A 21,927-nucleotide genomic window follows, 5' to 3' on the forward strand; every position below is an offset into this window, starting at 1 on the left:
TGATAACTATTTAGAAAGAAATAACCTGAAAATTGTGCCCCCCAAACCATGAAAGTAACAAGTTTGAATACTTGATAACACAAAAAGTGACTAATGGTTTGGGGTTGGGATTGTTTATTCAATAAAATTGACTAGACAGGCATTTTGATTTTGATTATACAATGCTTGGCAAATAGGGCCAAGCATAGTACACAGATGGGTCTCTTCATTTGGTAACCTTTTTTTTTTTTTAAGATCATTTGGTAACCTTGTAATTAAATCAAGATACAATCATAAACCAAAGAAAATATGCAAACTTACTTTTTTATTAACTTAGTAATAAGCATTAAGAAATATAATAGAACAGATAAATACATGCCTATAGCCACCGAGGAAGAGTGTGGAGGCAACTTACTGGAAGGAGGTGAAGAAGTTGATGGTGTCCTTGAGCCCGTGAATGAAACCATCAACATCTTCTTTGGTGTTGTAGAAGTAAAGGCTTGCACGTGCACTCGAACTAACACCTAAGAAACGGTGTAGGGGCTGAGCGCAGTGGTGGCCAGATCGGACAGCTACTCCATGCTAATAGAAAGAACAACTAACGTTCAGAAATAGAAACCAAGTCTTCCATGTGACATTATTGTTTCCGGAAATGGTATTATCTTTTCCATATGACGGTATTAATAGCTAAGTCGTAAGAAAATAAACAAAGTGACAATGCTGATAAGGTTGTGTTTCTAGTTGTACCTGTTGATCGAGAAAAGTCGCAATGTCGGTTGGGTGAATATTGTTGACATTGAATGAACAAAGAGCGGCTCGATGGGTTGTTTCCGAAGGAGCAGGACCATAGATTTGAATATTGGGGATTGAACTGAGGCTGTGATAGAGATAATTGGCCAGCTCAGTCTGAACAGAACAAAAATATATATACATAAGCAATCAGTGTAGCAAGAGTGAGAAAAGTAGCAAATAAATATGCATGACAAGAGTAACAAAATTGGAAGATAATAGACAGCAACTATGCATATAATTAATCTATTAAAGTAAGATGTATTCACTCTAAGTGCCTGTTTGTTTTAGATTATGAGAACCGATTGTGGAGTTCCCAACCGATTACTGGACTCAAATTTAGTGTAATTTTCAGTCCAATAAACGGTTGGGGACTCCACAATCGGTTGTCATAATCTAAAAACAAACAGGGCCTAAATCATTAACAGTTCAGATTATGTCATGAGAAACGGACATGCACTTAAAAGATGGCAAATCGTCGGGGTTTCCAGAAAAAGTAAAAGTGAGTCAAGTAATCAAATCTTAATTGAGCCTCAATCCAAATCAGATCATTGAGTTTTTTGAACATGTTACTGAAAATCCGATGTAGGGGGGTCCCAAGTTATACTAGAATGGCAACACAATGAGGGAGAATATGGTTGTTTTAAGAAATAGAATCTACCAATTTAAAACCTTTTAAACCGATTTTAAGATTAAGAGATCAAGAATCAATATTCAAGCATACAAGTTAAATCTAATGGTGCAATGCAAATAAGAGAGCAAAGAGATAGAAAGAGTGCACCCGAGATTTAAAGTGGTTCGGTCCTCAAATCCGAGGCCTACTCCACTCCACCAACCAAACCCGTTGATGGCTTCACTATTTGATCTTCTTAACCTTGGCGAAGATCGAATGCCAATTACAATAGCTTTAACTTTGGTGGCTATCCTCACCCCAATAGCTTTAACCTCGGTGGCTATCCTCACCACGGAGAATGGGCTTCGCTTCTCCGAATACTCGCCCGAATACAACACTCGAAGGTTGAAAGAAAGAAATGAAAGATCCCTCACAAGGGTTACAAAATGGATGTACAAATTTGAGCCTATGATCCAAATCCTAAAGATGGTGATGAGAGGCACAATTGAAGTTTGATTCACTCTTGGATATTCAAATGAAGTTTTAGAGTGTTAGGATTAATTCTTTGTATGTTTAGAACACCCATATTTATAGGAAAACCAAAATATGACCGTTCAATGGCATTGAGGTAATTCCAGCAAAATTCCAAACGGCTCTTTTTCATACCGTTGGAGTGTTCTCGGAGTTCCGAGAATACACACAGAAGTTGGAAAATGATCTACTGGACCATTTCTCGGAGTTCCGAGAATAATTCTCGGAGTTCCGAGAAAAACTCTCGGAGTTCCGAGAAGCCTATGCAGAGCAGATTTTCAATTCTGTTTTGGGCTTCCAATTCTCAACCATGATGGGATTGCTATGAGGGTTCCAAGGTGTTGGAACTCCACAAATACAATCACTTGTTTATTTAGGGTGTGTGAGATTAACTTAATTATACCTCTAAAAGCCTAATCTAGGTTTGGATCAAATACATTCTAAAAGACAAAAAATTGTCTTCAATATGAATTTCTTCATGTCTTCAAGTCTTCATGACTTCTTGCTTGATGACTTTGGCCTTCCAATTGGTGGTCCAATGTGAGCTTCTTGGCCTTCAATCCAAGCATCTTGATCTTACTTTATCATAATCTACAACTTAGACATTCAAACACATTAGTGATAAAAGATCACTTGTGTATTGGAATCATCAAAACAAGATGGGAATGCCAAGGTGAAAACCATTGGGCTTACAGTTACACGGATTCTTCTGAATGGGCGAAGTACCTGTGTCATACACGTGTTGGATTCCAATACTTCGGGATTCACTACGGCACTTCTGGAGACAACTAGCTATGACCTCACAAGAGAATTATTCAAAAAATTAAGAAATCAAGACTGGAGAGAGTGGATACTGTTATTAGGGCTGCAAATGAATTGAGCCGGATCACGAACATGTTTGGGTTCGGCTCATTAAAAGCTCGGCTCGGGCTCGATCGTTTACTAAACGAGCCGAACCCGAGCCCAAAAATTAGGCTCGTCAAATAAATGAGCCGAACTCGAGCTTTGTATAGTTTGGCTTGGACAAGCTCATGAACTTTTTCGGCTCGGTTCATAAAGCTGAGCCGAGCTTTAAAGCTCGGATTATGTTCGTTATATATATATATATATATATATATATATATATATAGAGAGAGAGAGAGAGAGAGAGAGAGAGAGAGAGAGGAAAAGGATTGTGAGCTTGAAGCTCATATAGCTTATATGAGCTTGAGGGTCCAAACACATGGGTCCCACATTTTTTGTGATGATCCAAACCATTCATTTGCAAGGCCCCATCATAGATAGGGTGTGTACCAAAAATCAGCTCCATTGGATCCTCCTAACCCCTCCAAAAGCGGAGGGCAAAAATGGGCAGATTTGTGGCAAACGGTGTCTGTTCATTTTGCCCTCCACTTTTGGATGAGTTAGGATGATCCTATGGAGCTGATTTTTTGTACACACCCTATCATTGAATGCTTTCGATCATCCTTACAATGTGGGCCCACATGTGTTTGGGCCCTCAAGCTCATATAAGCTATATGAGCTTCAAGCTCACAATCCTTTTCCTCATATATATATGAGGAAAGTGTCTCTAGTCTCTCCCCTAGATAAGCTTATCTACTCCTCCCTTAAAAGAAACACAGTGGGCCCACGCTGTTTGGATGATCCAAAGCATTCATTTGATAGGTCCTAACATAGATAGGGGTGTGCCCAAAAAATCAGCACCAAAGGGTCATCCTAGAACTTCGTTTTGTGGTGCCTTGTGGTACCCAGAATGGACACATATAAACGTCCACGTTTATATGCGTCCATTTTGGACACGGTGTGCCCAACAAAATGAAGTTCTAGGATAACCCTTTGGTGCTGATTTTTTGGGCACACCCTATCTATGTTAGGACCTATCAAATGAATGCTTTGGATCATCCAAACATCGTGGGCCCACTGTGTTTTTTTAAAGGGAGGAGTAGATAAGCTTATCTAGGGGAGAGACTAGAGACACTTTCCTCTATATATATATATATATTACTTAATGATATTAATTTGATGTGTTTACTAAACGAGTTGAACATGAACCCAACCAACCTCGATCCTGGATCGGCTCGGCTCATTAAAAGCTCGGCCCGGGTCGTTCGTTTACAAAACGAGCTTCGTTGAATTTTGGCGAGCCGAACACGAGCCCATAGTATAAAGCTCGTCACGAACACGAGCCGATGCTCAAACTAAGCGAACCGAGCCCCAACACAACAAAGTTCGGCTAGGCTCGGCTCATTTGCAGCCCTAACTGTTATTGTGGAGAAGATGGAAGAGGAAGTGAGGGAGAAGATGGAGTCTGCTTAGGGAGCTCCCATGTAATATATATATATATATATATATATATATATATATATATATATATATATATATATATATATATATGAGGAAACAGTTCCAACGCTCGAGTGAAGGAAACATGGTGGGCCCACATTTTTGGGTGATCTTAAACATTCATTTGAAAGGCCTCATCATGTATGGGCTGTGTACCAAAAATCAGCTCCATTGGATCAACCTAACCCTTCCATAGGCAGATTTGTGGACAAACAGTATCTATCTGTCTATTTTCTCACCCACAAATGGACACCCTAAGAAAATCCAATGAAGCTTATTTTTGGTACACATCCCATCCATGATGAGTCCTTTCAAATGAATGCCTAGGATCACACAAAAAAATGTGGGCCCAGTCTTGTTTCTTACACTCGAGGGCAGATAAGCTATCTGAACTCGAGCGCAGAGGGGACCCAAAGCCGATTACCCAACCAGAGCACGACACGTGTCCTCAAATAATATACCCTAATTACCCCCCTCAACAGAGGGTAATTAAAAGCCTAACCCTAGAGGGAAGGACAAAAACTCACATACTACCCAATCGCGGGGTGACACCTATTAAAGGGGCAAAAGGGTAAATCAACTGCACCCACTTACTATAAATAGCCATCAAAGGCTCAAAGGTAGGGGTCCGAAACTCGAGAAATCACTGTTCATTACTATTTTTGTTCTGTACGGCCTATATATGATGTCCCATACTGACTTAAGCATCGGAGGGCCCGTCCGGGGACTATCCCCCGGGTTGGCCTTCCGACCGGGTGTTACCTTGTGCAGGACTCATCTTGGTATAGAACCTTCTCTATCGGACGATCAGATCTACATTCATTCCAATATCCTATCAGACCCCAGTCAGGTTTGCTTCTCCTGAGCTGCCACCTCACATTAACTGTTTTTTACCACAACAAACTGTTTACTCTCTCTCTATACACACACACACACACACACACACACAAACACACAAAAATAGGGTTACATGTACATGTACAGAGACAATAATACCCTTCAATACTCCCACTCAAGTTGGAGTGTATATATCATACAACCCTAGCTTGTTATAAGTTACAACTATCTCTCAACTTAGACTTCGCAACGGTTTAGTGAACGCGAGTGAAGGTGGTGCTAATCTCTCGTTTCTGAAGTTTCTCACGAACAAAATGGCAATCTACTTCAATATTCTTTGTCCTCTCATGGAATACTGGATTGGAACAAAGTGCTGCCATGTTGTCACAATAGAGTAATGCTAGTGATGAAGGAGGAAAATCGATCTTGTGACAGTAGAGACCTCAACTAGGTCAACTCCCCACATGTATGGGCCAAGGCTCAATACTCTGGCTCTGCACTAGAATGAGCTACCACCTCTTGCTTTTTACTCCTTCAGGACATAAGATTTCCTCCAACAAATATGCAATAACGAGTAGTCGATCTCCTATCTGTTGGAGATCCTACCCAATCAGCATCTGTGAACCCCTCCAGTTTCATATGATTATTCTTCCTGAAAAATTAAACTTTTCCAGGAGCACTCTTCAATTATCTGACTATATGAAGGACAGGTGCCCAATGTGAAGTACAAGAACTCCTGAATTGGCTCAACACTCCCACTGCATAGGATATATCAAAAAGAGTCACAGTCAAGTATATCAACTTACCAACCAATCTCCTATAATGGCCAGGGTCATCCACTAGCTCCCCCTAATCTGGAAGAAGCTTCACATTGGGATCCATAGGAACCTCTGCCGGCTTTGCTCCTAAGGATCCCATCTCCTCTAATATGTCCAGAACATATTTCCTCTGAGATAAAGAAAGACGTTATCTAGAATATGCCACCTCAATACCAAAAAATACTGCAGACGTCCTAGATCTTTGGTACAAAACTCTGTCTACAGAAATGTCTTAAGCATTGTTACCAGAAACGTTATATGCAAGTGGGAAATGCGTTTTCACGGAAACAAAACGGAATTAATTGAATTTAAAAATTAGGGAAACACGTATGAAACGTCTGGGAAGCGCGGTGGAAACGTTGGGGGAAACACATTTCCAGTTTCTGGAAACATGTTTCCGAATGACCCTTTTTGTATTTTTGGGAAATCTTTTTACCTCATTCAAATTGGTAAAAAAATTCGTATGTTATATGGGAAAACAATCTCCGTCATTACCTCCAAGTCGGCATCTTTCAACATCTCCATCATTGTTTTCTCGATTTTGCTTTGGATTTCAGGTTCCATTTTAGTGAAAAACGAAAATGTTTTAACATAAAGTGATAGATGCAAGAGAGGTGGCAAAAGAATTTAAGGTTTGAATACTCATAAACCTCTCGTGAGTTGATTTTGTATACATTGCGAACATACCGAAAGGATGTAATAAAGAGCTGATTTGATTCTATTTTGACTTGATATGTTTCTGTCCCCCTCCCAATCTCCCATATCGATTTCTATTGGCCGAGTTGCATAATCTTTGACGAAAAGGGGGTCAACATCTCTGTCCTTGCTGCTCAAGCACGCACCTTGCGAGCCCCAAACGGCGCATGATTTTACAAATTTGTCCAAAATCAGTGTGGTCTTTTGAATGCTTATAGATTCAGAAGCCTGTGGGTCCGTGTGAGCGCCTTTAAGGATTGAAAGATGATGTGGAGTGATGCAACAGTAGGTTTTGGCTTTGTGTTTATGTACCCATGATGGTGTAGTAACTTGGACCTAGTGAGATTAGTTTGTTAATATTTGGATAATAGACGTTGGCAGCCCATTTGTAAAAGAGGACCACACTTTTTTACGATTAAGGGGGGGAGGATATGGGGAGAAAGAAAAACAGCTTATAAACCCAAGTGGAAAGGGTGAAGTGAATGGGGGGAAAACGAATGTTGGATGTAGAAGGGGAAAAAAGTGGAGTAATAGAGGGAAGGTGAAAGTGAGAGAAGAGTATGAGGGAGGAAGTGGGCTGAGGGAAGGTGGTGGGGATCATTCTAGGGTTCATATTTTAATTTTTAAGCGTCTTTTAGGTGTCTTTTAAGTCTCTTACGTTATAGGAGGGGTACCATGGTCTTTTCCAACCAATATCAATTGGTTTATTTGAGAAATGATGGATTGATGAATGAGTGAAAGTCAGTTTTCTTGTTTTTTTTCCCATCATAATAGCTAAAGGCTCTCAAGAAATAAGGGGTTTTCTACGTCTATGTTGTAAATGCCTTCTTGGGATTTTTGATGTTTTTGTCCTTGGAGTTTCTTATGTTTTTTTTTTTTTTTGAAGAGTGGTGTAGGTTTTTCTTGTTTTTTCTTGAAGGTTGAAGAGGAATACTGTTAATGGTCTGGAGATGGGAACCTTTGCCCTTATTAAGGAGGCGGACGCTAAATGAGATTATTTGAGTGTGCTTGAGAGACTTTGGGTCCTTCGCTGCTTGAGGATTTTACCTCTGTTTAATCTGTACTTTATCCGCTGAAGGATACATGAAAAGGCTTGTTTAAGAAATGTCTTTTAGTGCTTCTAAACGAAGCCTTCAATTGACTATTGACTAGTGGTAATTTTGACAAAAGGTGGATAAGTACATTCTCTCTGCGGATTTTGTATGCTCTTTGAGCTTAAGAATATGTTCAGATGTTTATATGGGGGATTGGAAGTACTATGGTTTTTTTCTGTGGAGGGTTATGATGGTGGTTATGTTAGACGGATGTGGGTGTAGATGAGTGGATTTTTTACTATGATTTGTGGACACGGACACGAGTGTCGCATGTTGACACGGACACGGAGTGTAACACGGCAAACTCCTAAAATTTAGAAACGGGACACGACTAAAATAGAAATACATATAATCATGATTTGTGGACACAGATTCGTGTGACGAGTTTTGACACGGATACAGGGTATATGACACGTCAACCCCTAAAAATATAGGAATAGTAGCACAATCATACACGTACATGCATGTAAAGTTATTGACACTTTCGGCAGTACATTTAAAAGTGGTCTAAAGGAGTGTCGACACATGTGGACATGGGTGTTGGGTCGGACACGACACGACACGCGTGTTGGCAATAAATTTAGTATCTGCCAAATCATAGGTTTTTTATGTTTTTGGCCGAGGTGTATGATCCTGGATCTTCATATGCAATGTGAACCGGGTGGGACTACTTGTCCCCAATGTAAGTTTCATAGTATGAATATATATGTCATCTTTAAAAAAAAAAAAAAAAACTCCCCTTATTTTCCTCCATACACTCCTCTCATCTTACATCAAATACAACCTCTTCCACCCAAATTTCATCCAACACCCCAGAAAACATGGCGCGAGGGTCCGGTGTGGGACTACTTGTCACCAATGTAACTTTCATAGTATGAATATATCAGCCTGAACTATGAGACAGCCATCAATTGATACCAAAGAAATGGAAAGGAGAGAGGTCATTGCCGGATCTTTTGCCGGAGAACGGCACACGCGCACACACACACACACACACACACACACACACATATATATATATAGAGAGAGAGAACGGTTCCTACACATATGTGTAGAGAGTTCTCTACACACTAGCTTAAAATACAGTGGGGGCCCACATTGTTTGGGTGATCCAAGCCATCCATTTTAAAGGCCCTCATATAGATAGGGTGTCTACAAAAAATCAGATCCATAGGATCATCCCAACCCTACGATTTGTGGAGGTAAAATGGATGTCTTTAAACCTTCACAAATTAGTCCATTTTTTGCCTCCACAGTTCGAATTGTTAGGATCACCCAAATAATGTGGCCCCCACTGTATTTTAAGCTAGTGTGTAGATAACTTATCTACACATGTGTGTAGGAACCGTTCTCTTATATATATATATATATATATATATATATATATATATATACAAGCGCAAAAAAAACTATCAAGGACGTCTTCAGAAGCCGTCGACCTCTTCCTACGACAGCCATTGTTTCTGGATTCCCGGTGGACTCCCTTATTTGCTCGTGTGGCTTTAACCTTGACAACACGGTGAATCATTTCCAGAACTTCCTTGAAGCAAGGTACCATGCTCTGGAAGTATTTGAATTCTTAGGAATTCTCAATATTTGCTGTCGGAGGACTCTCAGTTTATTTGGGCAAGTTGATAACCTGAATAGGTCTCAATGGGCTCCTCCCAGATCCCACTCGGGGACCTTGGGTAGCATCGAGGACAAGGATACCAGAGTGAGACGGTTGGAATACGGGGCCAGAAGAATCCTTGGTCGTAGAGCCTCTGAATTTAACCGTAGTTTGCCTTCTACCGGTAGTGACTGGATGTGTCCCAAATGTCAATACAGAAACTTTGGATTGTGAAACGCCTGCAGATAATGTTTAGATCTCAAAACTAACTTGGCCCCAGCCATGGTTTGGAGGCCAAAAGTCGCATCCTCTCAGGCTGATGTGCATGCTGACCCCTTAGCCCTTGAGATCCCGGCTACTTTGGTAGAGGAAAGAAAGAAATATCTAAAGAGCTACCTCATTAGAAGCTTGAAAGCTGGAGCTTGGCTGCTAGAAGATGTATGGGAGTGGGCTAAAAAAAGTTGGGGCCTGCCGGAATTGCAAAAGCCCTTTTCTATTAATTCAGTGGATATCCTTTTTTATTTTGAATCAGAATCACAGGCGACTGCCATCCTCAGGCGTAGAGGTGTTGCTCTGGGAGGGCTTCTCTCCTCCCTTCAGCCGTGGTTTCCGGCCTATAATACGGATGCTAGAACCATCAGAATTAGATTTTACGATATTCCTCTTCATGCCTGGTCAACGCCAACTGTGGAGTCTCTTGGGCAGCACCTGGCCAGGTGATCCAGACCCAGCTTTCTGGTAATCATGACCATTGCATGTCTTCTGCCTCAGCCTTGGTCATAACTCCCCTTTGGAAATCTATCCCCTCATCCATTAATTTAAGAGTGGATTCCAGCATTTATTCTGTTAGAGTTAAGATGATTTTTGAGGATAGCAATAATAGTTTGGCGTTGTCGGTTATATGGGAATCAAGCAGTAAGGATAATTTGGATGTTTGTGAGGGCACCGACCAAATCTCCGGCGTCCGGTTGCCCGGATAATTGTCTCACCGGAAAAGGCGACGGGCACTAATCCTGATACCTTCGACCCATCCAGGGAGCTGTTGGTGAGCCCCGATTTGAATTTTGAATCACCCAAGCCTTCTGCCACCAACTCACCTAGATTGTCAGAGAGTAGGATAGCTGCAGTGCTTGGAAAGTAGGGTCAGAATGGAAATGGAACGTCACGAAAAACATTAAATGCAGCAACTCGTGGCGGTAAAGGAAAAGCTTTTCGAAGGGATGTTGCTGACAGTTGTACTCTGCCTTCAGCTAAAGAGAAAAAGGCGCTAAAGATAAAAATTAGATTTAATAGTGAAAATAAAAAAAATTAAGAAAAAACGCTCATGTACAGGAAAAGGCAACGTACCCCATAGAAGTATTAACCCGAAAATACAGGTACTAGCTACTCGAGGTGGTCTCTCAGTGTTTACAAGAAAACTTAAATGTATCTTTAGGAAAGAAGATCATAGGAGGAGACTGGTTGCTGACACTCAGAGGCTCCTTCAAAAGTTCGACTCCTCCAGTTCGCCAGCTATGTCAGGAAAGAGATCGGCTCAGGGTGGAAACTCTCTGACCGCCCAAGATTTTGTATATGAAGCTAGAGATACTGAGCTCGTGAAAGATCTTCGCTATAACAAAAAGCTTGATAGAAAGGAGTCGCTTACCCCCCGTTAAAAAACATTGGGCCCAGCTAAAGAAAATCTCCATCAGCAACACTAGTCTCGATCATAATTTTGAACCGACAAGTGATAAGGAATTGCACCTACCTCTCCTTGACCTCCCCATGTTCAGCAAAGTCCTAGAAAAGGAAAGACGCATCTGGCGGCGCCTCTGGGAGGAGGAAAGAAAGTCTGTTATCAAAGACCTGGAGGATAATCGATCCAACCCGAATCCTGAGGTATCTGTTATCTTGGTCGGTTCAGGACGGATCGAAGTTCTGCATGCTGGGGGGCCAAGAGGACTAGTTGGGATGCTAAAGGTAAGGCAAAACAGGTTGAGGATAGCTCTGACGATTCAAGGAGTCGGGGATCGTTCTCGGAAAAATTCAAAGATTTGTTATCGATGGGGGATGTATTTGGGATCGAATATATGAAGACTTAGGGGCAATCAAAGACATGTTTCTTGCAGTGGAGGTAAGAGATAAGGAAGAGAAGAAGATAAGAGAAAAAGAAACTGAAAAAAAGATTGAAGGTGTATCAGCAACTAGGTTAGAAGATGGATACTGATTTCTTCCTCAGTATAGTGCCTGATGGAGGTAATGAAGTCTTGATTTAATTTGATGGCTTTTGTTGAAGTTCAAAATTTGGGTCGTTGTACCGTAGAGGTTAAATCCATCCATAATCATTCAAGATACCTTCTGGTTAATAGCTTTGTGATTTGTCTGTCGTTATCCAGAAGCTTTCGATCTTCAGTAGCCATAGCTTGAGAGATTCGTTCTTTCGCTTAGGTTCGCTTGTCTGAATACTCTAGCTTTGCTATATTTTATTGGAGGTCTATATCAGTCCTAGAGTTTTAGAGTTCAAATTTGCAAGTCTGTTCGGTTTAGAAGCTTGAAGTTTTGACAGTTCTCAGGAATTTCAGTTTACCTGTAGCTTCAAAGAGGTTCTTGTCTAGAAGAACCAGAATCATGCGCAACTCAAAAAGGTACAGCAGAAAGGTTTGAAAGAAAGCTATGAAAAGATGTAAAAAGAAGATACTATAGAATAAAGGAAAGAAAAGGTTGTGTTCATTTATAACTTATTTTGGGTACTTTTTAAATGGTCTCAGGTATGCCCGGGCCAATCCATCTTAATATTTTGTAATGCAGGTTGGGACTCCTGGTCCCGAATGCAATCTGAATATTAATGAAATATGTAATTTTTCAAAAAAAAAAAAAAAAAAAAAAACTGTTGGTGCGCTTAAGCTCACCAAGCTTATGGTGCGCTTAAGCGCCCAATCACATGGGTCCCACATTTTCTGTGGTGATCCAAACCATTCATTTGCAAGGTCCTATCGTAGATAGGGGGTGTACCAAAAATCAGCTCCATAAGATCATCCTAACCCCTCCATTTGTGGAGGACAAAACTGGGCAGATTTGTGGACAAACGATGTCTGTCCATTTTTACCTCCAAAAATGGATGGGTTAGGATGATTCTATGGAGCTGATTTTTGGTACACCCCCCATCTATGTAAGGGCCTTTCAAATGAATGCTTTGGATCATCCTAACAAAGTGGGCCCACATGTGATTGGGCGCTTAAGCGCACCAACAGTTTCCTCTCTCTCTCTCTCTCTCTCTCTCTCTCTCTCTCTCTCTCTCTCTATATATATATATATATATATATATATATATATATATATATATATATATATGTCATCTTTCAAAAAAAAAAAAAACAATCCCCTTATTTTCCTCCATGCACTCCTCTCATCTTACATCAAATACAACCTCTTCCACCCAAGTTTCATTCAACCCCAGAGGCGAGGCGAGGGTGTGGGACTACTTGTCCCCTGTGTAACTTCATAGTATGAATATATACGTCATCTTTCAACAAAAAAAAAAAACTCCCCTTATTTTCCTCCATACACTCCTCTCATCTTACATCAAATACAACCTCTTCCACCCAAATTTCATTCAACGCCCCGGAAAACATGGGGCGAGGGTTGGGGTGTGGGTTGATTCCAATTCACTTTTTAGGCTCGACACCCAAATTGCACCCCTAACGGAAGTGCAGATATCACTTTCTTTAGGATTTTGCTTCTCTTTGGTAGTTGACATATCCACACCTCTTTTTGTTTGCAATAGCTTCAAATTAAGAAGTAAATGCACATGCTGTGGGAGTGCTTTAGTCATTGAAAAATTTTCTAAGTGTAGAATGGAGGGCTCTTACGTCCCTACCGTATGCATGCTTTGGATGGAGATGGTGAGCCCACCCTATCAAGACATGAGGTGCAAAGCGGTGGTTCCACCATTTTATGGTGGAGACCGTACATCTTTTATTAATCATTTCTTTTTACCCACACTGTGCGATGCACTGGGTTTGTTCCTCTTTTCTTTTCTATGGGTATTTTTTTATCTTGGATGTGATCTAACATCCTGAAAGTGTATTGTAGGTATTTTGTTGTTGCTGGTTGGATATCTTACTTCAGATTCATTCTTATTGGGAAAGAAAATAGTCTCCATTGATCTCTTCTTAAGTTGTTTCTGGATACTTGGGTAGGCATGCATGCATAAATGAGTTATGTGCCTCGTGGCATTGGTGCTTTGAATAATTGAATTATAGAGTTTCATAGAGAATTAAGTTGCAAATGCACAGGGCAGCCAAAATTAGGTTTAGAGCTATTTTCCAATGAAAATCTTGGTAGGTAAGCAAGGTTTATAGAGAGAAAGAGAGATCCATGGCAAGACATACTGAAGCTGAATGTAAATGGCAAGAGGGGCAGCTCAGACCACCTTTTTTTTTTTTTTTTTTTTTGAATGGTAGGCCACCTTATTGTTCAACGATGGAAAAATCATTTAACCTGGGAAAAAGGCAAAAAAAAAATAGAAATAATTTTGAAATGCTTTTTACAAGATGTTAAAGTGTAAAACATTCAACCAAATAAAATATGATGAACGGCTCAATTTCTTATGGGTATGTTTGGCTTTCTTTTAGCATTTTAATAATAAAAAAATATTCAGTTTGATATATACATTTATAAAACATTGATGGATTTAATAAAAAAAAGTATTTCTGTTTTATTGATGGATTCAGTTAAAAAAGTATTTCTATCAATTTTTTTCAGAACAAAAATTTTATAGAAACGGCCATTCATGTCTCAGAGATGAGTACACTTACACTGATCGATTTTTGTATTGATATATACATTTATACAACAGAAAACCTTCAAAAGTGAATGTTGTGCTCCAACCTTCAGAAGATATGGCTAATATTTTTGGTGTATTCGGTTTTCGCTAATTTGTTTACAAAAGACTTTGGTGCAGGTTTATTTTGTGGAATCAGTTTTGGTCATTCTGCTGGATATAAGGTGATGATGTTATAACTAGAAAATAAACTGACTCTATTTTTGTAAGGGTAAGTAATCATTAATGAATGAGAAGGGGAGTACAAACTACAAAGCCAACCGAAGAAGTCAGCAAAGAGAAAAGGGAAAAAAAGAATAAAGATACATAACAAGGAGCAAGAATCTCCGATCACGGAGGAAGTCAAAAAAAAATTCCAACTCCGATCTAGCAACTCCATCCTTGGCCAATTTGTCTGCATCCAAATTTGCCCATCTTTTAAAATGACTGAAAGAGGATCCAGAATTCCCAACCCACTCCAAGATTTCGTCTATCCAACTAGAGAAGCGCCAAGGGGGCTTACCACTTCCATTCAACCATCTAATTACATTGAGAGAGTCCCCCTGTACAATGACCCTTGATAAATCAGGAGGCATCAGGAGGCGCAATCAATTTAATACCCTGAAGAGCCGCGCTGACTTCCGCTTATAAACTGACTCTATGTTGGACCACAGAATCAAGGATGACCCAGATGTTGGATATAAGGTGCTTTCTCATGCACGTGTGTGAACAGGTGTGGGGGATGCCCAAAAAATTGGTTCAAGTAATTTGCTCTTTGCATTATATTTTCCAACTAATGACTGATATGATTACCATGGATAGAGGCTGTCATTCCTCTATCCTGTGCTTGGAGTACCCCAAATGCCATGGGCAAAGACGTGAGGCAAATTTTATATAGGAAAAGGATTGTGGGATACTTATCGATTTATGTTGGTTTGTATCTACAAGGCCAATTTGAATAAGTGTATTTTATATGGAATATTTCAGTTATTGGGAAACTTGGATAATGTATAAGTTCGTGATTCATCAATAATAAGAAGAGCATTGGCATTATGTAAATTAACTCGATTTAGATGAAAACCAACTAAAATTCTTTGTTTCCATAATATTCAAGGTATTTATTTTTCTTCTTTTGTTCTTGGTTCTTGGGGGAGATTTCTAGGGCTTAATTTTGGCTTTCTTTTGTCTAATTCATTTTTCGCTATGAATGCATGTAAAAAGAATTATTTGACTAATTTAAATAGGTACATCACAAGATTCAAACTACTTATTAGAATTTCCTTAGATTTTATGCATTCCAACTTTATTTGATTGATATTTCTCCACGGTATTAGAACTACTTTTTCCAATATCTATTTAGGGAGCTGTGTTGCATTGAATCAGTTAGAGTGTATATGTTATATGCATGCATACAACACAAGAAATGGTCTTGGATTTTCTTTTTGGTTAGTTTTTTCCCAATTAGTTTTATGTGGAGCTTGACCTACATGCCATATGGCATTTTCTTATTGATTTGATTACCTCATGATATGGTAAAAAATTCGCTTCTCTTATCGTTGTCAGCTTTCTTTCACTGTCAGCTTTCTTTTTAGGGAGACACAAACAAGAAAGGTGGAAATATCATTCCCATTTATTTATTTATTTTAAGTTTTAATTTATAAGAACTATCAGTCTTTTTTCCACATTTTTAGGCATTAGATGCATTTCCAACATGCATCTTTGTTACGGACGCGTTTCCTTTTTTAAAACAGTTTTAACGCATCCTTTTATAAATCATTAACTTATTTTCCTTGCCCCATGAAATGCACCGAGTGTCTTACTAGTACTAATAAATCAAATAAAATACTACATAAAACGAAAATAATACATGTGCAATAGTGCAATAGAAAAAAACTAATGGCTAAGATGATGAGTGGATCACATCACATGTAATAACTCAACCCAAGATCATTGCCTGAGGTACACATAAAAATGCCCAAGTAAAATTACTAGCACATTATATTGCACTTCAATTTTCCTCATAGTGAATATTAATTGAGATGAGTAAAAATTAGGAGATCAAATTGAAAGAAAAAGTATTCACCTCGTAATCATGGATTTTTTGCATGCCAATGTGGGATAAATAATCAATTGCCGCTCCTAGCCCTATGGCCTCCCCAATTGCAGGAGTTCCGGCCTCAAACCTGTCCAATGAAATGTTTTAATAAACACCACAAGAAAGATAAATAAATTACAAGAAAACAAAAAACTAAAAGCAATGTCGACATTTCCAAACACAGGGTACACTCTGAAATGGCAAACACTGAAGGTTGAAGACACGTAAATATTGAACAAGATCTGTTCCAGACAAAAACATATAAGGACTTTTACACCAAACATATGTAATTTCTTAACATAGCACAGGAGTTTTGTTTTATGAAAATAAAGCCAGACGCGGCTATTTACTTACAACTCAGAAGCACCGGAAAAAAAAATTCTCCTTTGGGGGTATAGGATGATAAAAATGGTCCAAGAATCAATAATTTCTTGAGAAAGTTGAAGTTTTCTGTTTTTGCAGAAGAAGGCCTACAACTAATGAACCTAACGAGCATCAAAACAAAGAGCAATGAGTCTAAGAATGCCAGCTCCTACACTCCAAGCGGTCTCCCTAGTTCTTAGTATTTCACGAACTCATTGGGATAGTGTCATTTCACCAGATGGAGAGATCAAGTTTTACATCTAAAGACCGCCTCTCCTTGGAGGCGGAAAGTTGGGCGGGAATTTTATGCCAACATGTCATGTTCTGTGTATTTCACGTAGGATTGAAGAAACCCCGGTTTAAAACATAACGATCATATATTGCTTTTTCCATGGAAAACGGGGTGTTTTCCATTTCCTTTCCCATCAAAGTGGCTAAACAGAACACACCCTTAAGGGTTGGGAAAATTTACTTCCAAGGACTACCTAAATTTTCATGAACCAACCAAGACAATAGAAACCAATAGCAGCATAACGAAACCTAGAAGTAGCAAATTATAGATATTCTTGGAAGTACTATTATAAATTAGTGTGTTTTAATATGTGGTGCATGGATTTTTTGCCCCCCTATGCCGAATCCGTGTCGACACTTCTCCGCACCCGAATCGAACTTGGATTCACATGGGACATGCCCGGATTCTTGTCATAGCCGTGTCCCGCACGAATCCTCTTTTTTTTCAGGCGAATCCGACTTATTGTTGCCTCTTTTAAAATGTGAATCCTATATATTTTCCCTTTAAGTATGTTTTCTTATTAACTTTTTTATATGAAAGCACAAACCATACTCTTTTAATAAAAACCCTAGAGGGTCGACCCCCTTTCTCCTTCTTCAAGACTCTTAATAAAAACTCAACGCCTCCACCCTCAATTTTTTCACACACACACACACACATACATATATATATATATATATATATATATATATATATATATATATATATATATATATATGTTAACTTACCAACTTCTCGAAAAGCTTAAGCTGTTGGAGAAAGGTGTTATTTATCTTTTATACTTTAACACTCCCCCGCACGTGTGGCCCACTTGGCAAACACGTGGCACATGTGGTCCCACTTTGGGTCGACCATCGCATGTGGATTTTGCTATCCGGGAGGTTTGAACTCGAGACCTTTGGCTCTAATACCATGTTAACTTACCAACTTCTCCAAAAGCTTAAGTTGTTGGAGAAAAGCGTTATTTATCTTTTATACTTTAACTATATATATATATATATATATATATATATATATATATATATATATTTATTTTTTTTAAATTTTTTTATTTTATTTAGAAATTAACGAATCCGAATCCTACTTTTTGGGGTTTGCCTAATCCGACACCTCGAATCCGTGTCGAATCCTGACACACGAATCCGAATCCATGCAACACGGGCTTTAATTCATTTCAAGTATTACAAACTCAAATTAACTTCAATAAAGCAAATTACTGTTATGTCTCCATCTTCCATGTTTTAAATTTCCACCGAAACTAACATGAAATGATGAAAATATTTCCATTTCCATCCCCCACCGAAACCGAGACTAAAATGGCCGAAATGCGTAAACCAAAATCGTAACTGTAATAGTGGTATAGCATTACAGTATGCTTTACATAATTATATTTGTATGAATTGCATGAGAGATGTGGTGCATGTATTATGTATACATATTTACATGAATTACACATGAAATTTCGTACGTACTAAATTATCACACACGTGACAGTGCATGTCACTAGGTGTCCAATATTTTTAAACTATTATGGATGGTTGTCTTGCTTATGTGATGGTTTCTAAGTGTTTATTTGTGCTTATTCTAGCATTTTCTGAAGTTTCGTCTTTAAATTCTATCATTTTCATATATTTACATGATTTTACAGGATTTCCACCGAAATTTCCAACCGAAACTGAAACATTTACGTTTCCGTGGTGACCGAAACCGAAATTTGCCATCTTCTAATGCAAGCTTCAGACACTTATATAGTCTAGTTCAATCCACGGTAGGCATCCAAACACTTCAGTCACCCCCACAGTAAAGCAAATATTTCTACCTAGAGGTCACTCGGATAAAATTAAAACTTTCCCAACCAACGCCAAATAATAAGTGACTTCTTTTTCTCTATTGATTCCTATAAGAGATCTCTAATAGCATTAGATCTCCGAAATATAAAATAGACTAGCAAAGTATACCTTTCCATAAAGGGAAAAAGCATTTATAAACAAAATATCAGGTTATCCCTAGTGAAGAAAAAAGTCACTGACTGGATGTTAGGAACTTTTGTAAGTAAGAATGATATTTGTAAAAAACAGATTGGCAAACTCACTGGTAAGAAAATTCAGTGTTGATTGTTTTTCTTCTTTTGGTTGGTGTTGATTCTTCTTCTTCTTCTTCTTCTTCTTTTTGAATAGTAAGGTTGGTGTTGATTCTTTTGTATTAATGAATATATTTAGTGAAAAAGTTAGATGTAAAAGTAGCTAGCTTACCTAGAAGGAGGTTCTGCATATGTAGAATGATCTAAAAATACATCCGCAATCATTTCCCCACCACCTTGAACAAAACATGAAGAATGTTAGGCAGCGCAACAACACAACCAGCCCCCCAACAAATTTGAACACCATTGACCCTTAGGCGTCAATAGATAAAGTTATCAAAAACTTGGGCTAATAAGTAAGAAAATGACAAATAAGAATTTCCCTTTAAGCTACCATAGTATAAACTCAACGAACTCACCTAAAAAAGGAGGCATTGAAGACAAAAGCGTGCTTTTTCCATACAAGAATCCAATGCCTGTAGGCCCACACATCTGAGAGATGTTTATTCCTTAACTCCCATATATTACCCCTTCAGAAAATAACTAGAATAGTAGTTGGAAATAGAAATCTTTTGGGAATCAGCTGATAACTCGAACCTTGTGTGAAGATGCAACAAGAAAATCAGCATCTAGACTCTGCACATCAACCACCATGTGTGGAACACTTTGACAAGCATCTACCAGCACTTTCGCCCCAACATTATGAGACCAATTAACAATATCGTGAACAGGTAGAACAGAACCTGAAACAATGAAGAACATTGTCGTAATCAGTCATAAAGTTCTTTTCTTTCTTTCTCTTCTAATGGTAAAAATGAAAAAATGAAGAGTATTGTCGTATTCAGTCATAAAGTACTTTTCTTTCATCATTCCAATTTATTTTCTTGTAGGGGTAGATACTTAGTATTTTCAGGCTAGACAATATTCGAGCATTGAACAATTAATAAATATGTAAAGCATTACATAACTATCAAAAGCACTTAGGTAAATGCATTTCACTGTTACAATACATCATGGCCATTCAAATGTACTGATTCAAAAGAAAACCAGCTTTCAACAAGTCTACCATCCATGGCACCACGTTGTGAAGTACGCCATGAAACTTGGATGGCTTGAACGTAGTTGAATAACAAGTGAAGCTGTGAAACACCAAAAAATACACAGGAAAACAACTTTATGTTCTTCTATTTGCATATAATAGCGAAAATGAGAGAGCAAGAACAGTGCAAGAATCCAAATAACTCTTAAAAGAATACTTCTAGAGGGAGAACCACATTTTCAAGTTTAGACCAAGGAAGCAGGAATCGCTCCCTGCATCGGAATGCGATTCCGACTTGGGAAACGCGATGCTTCCCCAAAAAGTAGGAATCACGCTTCCCCAAAATGGTAATCACGCTTCTCCAAAATGGGAATCACGCTTCCCTGTCGCTTCCCATCGTTTTAATTTTATGGGAATCACAAAAATGGGAAACACGCTTCCCCGTCGCTTCCCCGGCGCACTTCCCCCGGAGCTTCCCCCGACCCTTCGCGCTTCCCGCTTCCCGCTTCCCGCCATCCTGGGAGCCTTCGCTTCCCGCTCTGGCAACCTTGGTTTAGACACCAAATGGTCCTCACAAATCACAGTGCATTTCCCGTCATCACAATGGCTTAAGCAAAACCTAACCCTAAAAATGTGGAATGAATGAGAGAAAACCCCCCACAATATGGAGAATGAAATGCATACCAGCAGGGATGGAGCCAGGTATTTGGTCCGGGGGGCAGAGAATGGTTATTATAGCATGTTGGGGCCCACACTTTTACACGTCATTTTTCGATAGGTGAGGCCCACCATCGCCCCCTCACCCATGCATTAGGGGGAGCCCATAATTTACACCTCATATTTTGTGGCAGTTGGGCCTAGTAATTACACCTCATGTTCTGATGGGTGGGGCCCAATATTTTACACCCATGCATAGTATGGCCCAAGAATGCTAGTGATTTAACAAATTCCAAGCCCCCCAAAAAAGGATCGCTTTCTACTTTGAGGATCACAATAATTCCCGAGATTGTACATGTTGTGTGCGTGAAGTCCAATGTTTTTCAAAAAGAACTATGGGGCCAACACAATAAGATGATCCAAATTGTTTATGTGTTGGGTCACAAAGTAAATAGGTTGCACCGCATAAATCATCTCCATAGGATGATCCTAACCCTCCGATCTACCTAACCTCCGATCATCCTATGGAGGTATTTTACGAGATGCAGCCTATTTACAACGTGGCCTAACAAATGAACAGTTTGGATCACCTTATGAAGTGGCCCCCAGTACTTTTTGAAAAATACTAGACTTTTCATAACTATTTCAGGAGAGAGAGGGGGGGGGGGGGGGACGGAGGGAGAGAGAGAGAGAGGGGGGGCATTAATATAGGTGGTTTGTTGAGAGCTACTTATTAGAGAAAAAACGCTAGCCTTATGAGAAAAAGTGCCAGCATTCTTTAGGAAAAAAACACTACAAATTTCAAGGGGGAAAATCCCGAATTTCAAGGGGGCAAAAGCATTAATTACGGGAACTTTAAGAAAAAATCCTAGCTTTATGAGGGAGAGAGAGAGGGCATTTATTTGGGTGGAGGGAGAGAAGGGGGGCATTAATTTAGGGCGGGGAGGGAGGGAGAGAGGGGGGGGGGGCATTAATATAGGTGGTTTGTTGAGAGCTACTTATTAGAGAAAAAACGCTAGCCTTATGAGAAAAAGTGCTAGCATTCTTTAGGAAAAAACACTAAGAATTTCAAGGGGGAAAATCCCGAATTTCAAGGGGGCAAAAGCATTAATTACGGGAACTTTAGGAAAAAATCCTAGCTTTATGAGAGAGAGAGAGAGAGAGAGAGAGAGAGAGAGAGAGTTAGGTGGTTTGTTGAGAGCTACTTATTAGGAAAAAACGCTAGCTCTACGAGGAAAAAAATGCTAATATTGTTTACGGAAAAAACACAAGGAAATTCAAGGGGAAACAC

General features: G+C 39.2%; 1 protein-coding gene across 1 annotated transcript in view; it reads right to left on the bottom strand.

Annotated features, from left to right (window-relative positions):
- Nucleotides 1-287: 287 nt before the first annotated feature.
- LOC143878607 (cysteine desulfurase 1, chloroplastic-like) overlaps nt 288-21,927 on the bottom strand; it is a 34,112-nt gene continuing 12,472 nt past the window's right edge. The window contains exons 5-10 of the mRNA XM_077380878.1: nt 19,538-19,683; nt 19,360-19,432; nt 19,113-19,176; nt 16,194-16,293; nt 727-885; nt 288-561 (exon numbers count right to left, since the gene is read on the bottom strand). Of these exons, the coding sequence (XP_077236993.1) occupies nt 391-561; nt 727-885; nt 16,194-16,293; nt 19,113-19,176; nt 19,360-19,432; nt 19,538-19,683 (713 nt within the window). The 3' untranslated portion in view covers nt 288-390. The remainder of the gene's footprint in view (nt 562-726; nt 886-16,193; nt 16,294-19,112; nt 19,177-19,359; nt 19,433-19,537; nt 19,684-21,927) is intronic.

The sequence above is a fragment of the Tasmannia lanceolata genome, unplaced genomic scaffold (genome assembly GCF_043159265.1).
Source record: "Tasmannia lanceolata isolate RefF3 unplaced genomic scaffold, GAP_Taslan_0.1 ptg000006l, whole genome shotgun sequence".
Lineage (NCBI taxonomy): Eukaryota > Viridiplantae > Streptophyta > Magnoliopsida > Canellales > Winteraceae > Tasmannia > Tasmannia lanceolata.